Source organism: Panthera uncia, chromosome E3, assembly GCF_023721935.1.
Source record: "Panthera uncia isolate 11264 chromosome E3, Puncia_PCG_1.0, whole genome shotgun sequence".
NCBI lineage: Eukaryota > Metazoa > Chordata > Mammalia > Carnivora > Felidae > Panthera > Panthera uncia.
The window spans coordinates 6,631,526-6,638,385 of NC_064815.1; the positions used below are offsets into that span (position 1 = coordinate 6,631,526).

At 44.0% G+C, this 6,860-nt stretch overlaps 1 protein-coding gene across 2 annotated transcripts in view; it reads right to left on the minus strand.

Annotated features, from left to right (window-relative positions):
• PARN (poly(A)-specific ribonuclease) overlaps positions 1-6,860 on the minus strand; it is a 164,368-nt gene that overhangs the window by 22,894 nt on the left and 134,614 nt on the right. Inside the window, exon 23 of one of the 2 annotated variants that reach the window (XM_049638279.1) lies at positions 4,997-6,162. The exons of the other annotated variant lie outside the window; for it this stretch is intronic. Within the exon in view, the coding sequence (XP_049494236.1) occupies positions 6,159-6,162 (4 nt within the window). The 3' untranslated portion in view covers positions 4,997-6,158. Of the gene's footprint in view, positions 1-4,996; positions 6,163-6,860 lie in introns of those variants that run through there. 2 annotated transcript variants of the gene reach the window in all.

The following is a 6,860-nucleotide window of genomic DNA, read 5'->3' on the forward strand; positions in this document are numbered from 1 at the left end:
GCCTGCTTCAAATTCTATGTTTCCCTCTGTCTCTCTCTGCTCCTCCCCTGCTCACGCTCTGTCTCTCCTTCAAAAATAAATAAAAACATTAAAAAAAAATTTTTTTTAAAGAAAAATGTATATGGCCCATTGGGCAGGGAAAAATACAGTTGCCTTTACTTACAGATATGGTTGTCTAAACAGAAAATATCAAATACTCTATAAAAAGTTATTAGAACTAAAAAAAAAAAAGTTATTAGAACTAATAAGTGAATTTAGTGAGGTTCAACAATACATGGTCAAGATATACAAATCAACTGTATTTCTTTATATTATAAATGAATGAATGGAATCAGAACTTGAAAATACATGACTTACAATAGCATCAAAAAGCAAAATACTTAGGGACAACTGTAATAAAGCATATGTAAAATCTGTATGGTGAAAACTATAATAAACTGATGAGAAAAATCAAAGAAAACCTCAACAGGTGAAAAGATATACCACGTTCATGAGTTGGAAGGCTCAATACAGTTAAGATGTGAATTCTCTCTAAAATGATCTATAGATGCAACATAACCCCAATCAGAGTTCTAGCAGGCTTTTTTTAAGTTTATTTTTTGAGAGAGGGATAGAGAGAGAGAGAGAGCGAGCACGCGTGCTCGCAAGTGGGGGAGAGGCAGAGAGAGAGGGAGAGAGAGCATCCCAAGCAGGCTCCACAGTGTCCAGTGCAGAGCCCGACGTGGGGCTCAAACTCACCAACTATGAGATCGTGACCCGAGCCGAAGTCAAGAGTTGGGATGCTCAACTAAACGAGCCACCCAGGCACCCCACCTAGCAGGCTTTTAGGAGAAGTCAACAAAATGACCCTAAACTTTATGTGGAAAAGTGAAGAACAAGGATGAAGGATTTACTATCTGATTTTAAGACTCCCTGTAAACCTGTCATAATCAAGACAGTGTGGTGCTGGTAAAAGGATAGACATATAGACACCTTTTGACAAAGAAGTCAAAGTAATTCAACATAGGGCAGTGTTGCCAAGACAAATGGACACCTATGTGCAAAAAACGAACTTGTGCCCGTGTCTTACACCACACAGAAAAATCAACTCGAAATAGATGGCGTACCTAAACATAAAACCAAAAACTGTAAAATTTACAGAAAAAAAATAAGAAAGTCTTCCTGACTCTGGTTTGGGCAAGGGTTGCTTAAGTAGATCACAAAAAGCACAAGCCATAAAGAAAATCGGAAGCCTCGGGGAAAATACATGTAATTGCAAAGCCAGCTTCTCACCTCATCGCTCCACAGAGGAAAGACACCAATGACATTAGCCTCCACACCCACAGCTTCTTATGTCTTTTCAGTTTATTCTTAAAGAAACCAAAGAAGTCAGATATTTGAAGAAAATCTTCAACACAAGAGTCAAAACCCAGAGCAGACCAGCATAAAGAGAGAATCAACTCTGAGGAAACAGACAATGCAGGGAGGCGGGAAAACTTTAACCACTACGGGCAGTCTTTCCACATACTATTAGGACCATAAAAATGACTGGACAAGCCTACTGTTTTTCTAAGTCAAGGGATAAACAGAAAAACTAAGACACAGCAATAATTGCATTACTTGAAAAAAGTAAGTATCAAAAGAAAAGAGTGGAGAGTGCTTGGCCCTCAGGGAAAGGAGGAGGGCATCAGGGACAGCTGCTTTTAATTATAAAATTTTTCTATTATTTGGCTTTAAAAAACAATGTTCGTGTATTTCGCTGAAAACATTTGGAAAGAAAAAAAAGCCAAGGACTTCCCAAAGATGCACTTGGCGTTGTGAAAAAACTTCATACCAGTAGTAGGTCCTTACTTGTCCATGTTAAACGGGCATGCTCAGCTCTCCTACACCCACTGCCTTTGAGACTTCGAGTAAGACACCGCTTTTCGGAGCCTCCAGTTCTGCTCTCTAACTCCAGGGAGAGCGGACGAGATCACCTTCAAGCATCTTCCGGCTCCACGAGCGTACAGCGTGATCAAGTAAAACTTTTGCTCACACAGTTACAGGTGCGACCGAGTCCTTCAAAGAATCTATCTCATTTCTTCGCAAATGTCCTACAATGTAGACTAGTCTTCAGTCTACACTTCCATCCGTCAGAATTAGTGTGGTAACACAGGATTGCATAGTTATGAGCATTTGCAAGTAGAAACGACTCTTAAGAAAAAAATTAAAACCAGTTACCCAAACAACAATGAAATTCAAAGCATCAGGATCTTAATCCTATATATTTTTTAAGACATCCCATCTCCTTGGAAACTGGTGTTTTTTCTCTTGACTTTTTTAAAGTTTATTTATCTTGAGAGAGAGAGCAGGGGAGTGGAAGAGAGAGGGAAAGAGAGAATCCCAAGCAGGCTCTGTGTGGATGTGGGGCTCGAGCTCACAAATCATGAAATCATACCTGAGCAGAAACCAAGAGTTGGACGCTTAACTGAAAGAGCCACCTCAGTGCCCTAGTTTTTCTTATAAACCCACCAAATCCAACCTGAGAAGGAAAAAAAACCCGTGTCAAGTGAGCATCAGTCTCAAATTTGGAAGAAAACTGTTCCACAAATGATGAAGAAGAAAGTAGGTAGGTGGGATATCATATTCATGAAGGATCCAACTCTTCCTCCCTGGATGGGCACTCACGCTTACTGCAGCCAAAATGGTCTCAACTAACGGAGAGGGAGACACTGGCGACGAAAGATAGTAAAAAGAGAGAGAGAGAGAGAGAGAGAGAGAGCGCGCAACTGACCACATGGAAAATGCCACTCTAAAGTCTAGTAGTTTCACTACAGCCATCAATTCCGCCATTCTGAACGGACATTCACATCACATATTTAATCAAATTAATGCTGCGATGACTTCATTAGCACTACCGATCTGACGTGATGAATCAACAGGGTATAATGGCTTTACCAGGACAAGACAACACCATTTCTGCTCCTTCGGAACAGAGGACCTCCCAGAAGCTGTTCTGACATCAGGAAACCACACGCTTCTTGCATCCTGGTTCGGTTTTTGAAGACCCTTCTGGAGTAATTTGTGACTGCAGCACGCTAGAATCAAATCCCTTCCAAGAATTTACAACCATTCATCTAAGATGATGACCTCATGGTTGTTCCCAAGAATTCCCTCATTCTTTTACCAAATCGAGGACAAATGATGTGATACTCAGAAAATGGTGGCCTGAACACTGATTTCTGTAGCATGAGATTAACTGCCTTTTATGTTCCCTTAAAACATCATGATAAGGCACACGTGAACAGTCTTCTGCAGAGCTGATATTCCAAGGAGCCAGTCAATCTACACCCACCTTAATACGGCTCTTTCAGTCTAAACAACAAGACGATAAAATAAAGTGGATTATGGTATAATTATAAAAGAATGTCATTCCTTTCAGCCTTGTTTTTAGCAAAGAAAGCATTCCTAGTATGATCTATATTTTTCAAAAAGGAAAAAGCAGGGGCGTCTGGGTGGCTCAGTCAGGTAAGCAGCCGATTCTTGATTTTGGCCCAGATCGTGATTCATGGTGGTGAGATCGAGCCCCTCATTGGGCTCCGTGCCGGGCAAGGAGTGTGCTTAAGACTCGCTTTCCCTCTCCGACTTCCCCTCCCCCTCCCACCCCTGCACATACAGGCATGCATGTTCTCCCTCAAAAAAAGAAAAAACGGAAAAAGTAGTCTTCAGGACCTTTCCCCAATACGATGCTAGGTAAGAAGGTATGTTCCCAGGGTGTTATGAATTCTCTTGTCCATTCAGTTACTTAAACCTTTCTTTGAGTGACCACCAGGCATACATTAGGTCCTGGAACGCAGTATAAATAAACAGTAGCTTTTCCCCAAGGCGGAGAATTCCCGAGGATCCCAGGTGGCCTGGACGGCATCTCAGAAGGCATTTCTGGCAGCAGAGAAGGATCACAAAAGGGTGTATGAGGAGGGGGCAGACACTCTGGAAAGAGCACAAATGGGATCTGGGATGAGAGCGATGAGGGCCCGGATCCGGGTTCCATCATTTACTGGTTTTGGGACTCCGGACAAATTCCCGTACTTTGGTGAGTCTCAGTCTCTTCAGTGAAGGAATAGGCTATGACGAGGACGAAGGAAGAAAAAGAAATACAAGAGCCCAAGCTACAGTGCCTGGCACGTGGCAGACACCTGGACGACGGTGCCTTCGCTGTCCCCTCCCTGTCGTGTGGTGGGCATGGGTGGGCATGTTTTTGGAGATGATGCTGATGTGAGTCTTCAGAGCCGGGGGTCCAAACCCTCGCGGACAGACAGAGACAGAGAGAAGGGGGAGCGGAAGGGAGTCGCAAGCAGCCTGCGCAGGTCGTACGGGCCGCAGGGGGGAGGAAGGAAGGTGTCCAGCAGCCTCCCCGGCGGCCGTGAAGCCATCGGCCAACTGCCACCTGTCGACTCATGGATGCGTGGAACCTGCAGATGGTCAAGAACCTCCCCAAACGCCCTACCCTGTTGGAAATGTACACGAGGCTTCCACAAGACACGGTTCTGTTTTTTTCCCCAGCAGTATGAAAACTTCACACGCACAGAAAAGTTTCAAGAAACGCACAGTAAACATCCATTTAGCCATCACTTAGACTCTACAATCAGTTCTACTTTGGGACTGAAGATACGAAAATATACAGCAAATTTTAGTTCTTCTGCATTTGGGAAAAGGGGCACAAAAGGGAGGCTGTGAACGCTCCCATCTGGCAAGCATCCACGTGCCGTCTGCACTACCAGCAGCGCGACTGAGCGAAACGGAATCTGTGCTTCGGGGATCCTTGAACGGACAAAGCGGAGCCCCTCAAATCTGTGGACGGCATTTACACCTGGAAGCGCCTACAAGCACAAAGACCAACGTGGTGCTGGGCCACAGCAGCCATAGCTGGGCCTCACAGCTGACCTTCGCCAAGTGAACACAAACCTCCTGTTGCTTCTGCTGACTTAGGATGGACTAGCAGAATTGAAAAAAAAAATTTTTGTATTAGTTTTCTTTATTTTTGAGAGGCAGAGAGAGACAGAGTGCGAGCGGGGGAGGGGCAGCGAGAGAGAGGGAGACACAGAATCCGAAGCGGGCTCTGGGCTCCGAGCCGTCAGCACAGAGCCCGATGTGGGGTCCGAACTCACGAAGTGTGAGATCAAGACCTGAGCTGAAGTCGGTCGCTCAACCGACTGAGCCACCCAGGCGCCCCCAGAATTTTTTAAAAGCATACAGTGTCAAAAAAAGAACTGCCAGAAAAACGTGAAAAATGTCTACACTTCGAAATTCATCTACACAATTTACACATTTCATATTTTATTTCAGCTATAAGTACTACAAGAAATACAGAAATAATCCTAACTGCACTGATCTGCGGAAATGAAACAGGAAATGTGTTTTTCTTTAGTTAACAGACATATAAAAACAAGTACTTCCCTGCCCTATCTAAGCATGCCGAGGGCAATTTCAATTGTTAGCACCATTAAAAAAAATTATAATCGGGGCACCTGGATGGCTCAGTTGATGAAGCATCTGACTCTTGGTTTCGGTTCGGGTCATGATCTCAGGGTTGGGGAGTTAGAGCCTTGCATTGTGCTGACAGTGGGGAGCCTGCTTGGGATTCTCTCTCCCCCTCTCTCTCTGCCTCCCCCCCACTCATGGTCTCTCTCTCTTTCTCTCAAAATAAACTTAAATGTAAAAAAAATTATACTCTTACATGAAGATAAGTATGAGGAATGTAACACATTATTAGAAACACAGGTAATTACTTTTAATTATGGTTGATCAAATAAATAACACCAAGCATATGGAAAGAAAACACCAATTCTCAAACACCACTGCCATTATGAGACATGAACATGTTTCCAGTCATCAGAAGTCGTGTGAGCGCAAGATGCTGTTCAACTGAGCTTCCGTGTTCTTTAACATAAAATCTTGACAGGACATTCTGCTTTCAACTGTGAAGGAAAAGAAGCCTTTTCCATTTTTCGCTTTTGTCAGTTTTTGCAGCATTGACGCTTCATACTCTAGATATGTTACGGGAGACCTTCATCTACAAATCAACCCATCTGGGTGCCAGCCACACGACAGCCCATACAACAGACGAGAAAAGAAAGGCCAGATCTCAGCAGCGTATTCCAACCAAATTCAACAACTTCTCGTCTTATCTTGACAATTTTTCATCTACAAACACATTTAAATAAAGTATAAAACAGATGAGCAGTAACTGAAAAAGACGACTTCATCCCCTCTTTTTCTATCAAATTCATAATTTTCTATTCAAATTTTTAAAGTATTCTAGGTCTGTCATCAGCGTCCTCCCTTCCCCAGGTACCGCGAGAAAGAAAGGCTCTAAAATACACATAACATGGGACACCTGGGTGGCTCAGTCGGTTAAGCATCCGACTTCGGCTCAAGTCACAACCTCACAGTCCGTGAGTTCAAGCCCCGCGTCCGGCTCTGTGCTGACAGCTCAGAGCCTGGAGCCTGCTTCGGATTCTGTGTCTCCCTCTCTCTCTGCCCCTCCCCTGCTCATGCTCTGTCTCTCTGTCTCAAAAATAAATAAAACATTAAAAAATAATAAAATAAAATAAAATACACATAACAAAATTTACCACCTCAACCGTTTGAAACGTGCAGGCCAGTACCGTTAGGTATGCCCGCAATGCCGCGCAACTGACCTCTTAACACTCTTTCTATCTCGCATAACAGAAATTCTACACCCGCTAACATCCAGCTCCTCACTCCTTCTGCCCCCCCCCCTCCCGCGCCCCCACCATGGTGGCCACTATTCCACCTCACGCCCATGAACGCAACACCTCCAGGTATCTCGTCGGAGGGGAATCGTACAGTATGTGTCTTTGCAAGACAGACTTCCTGCA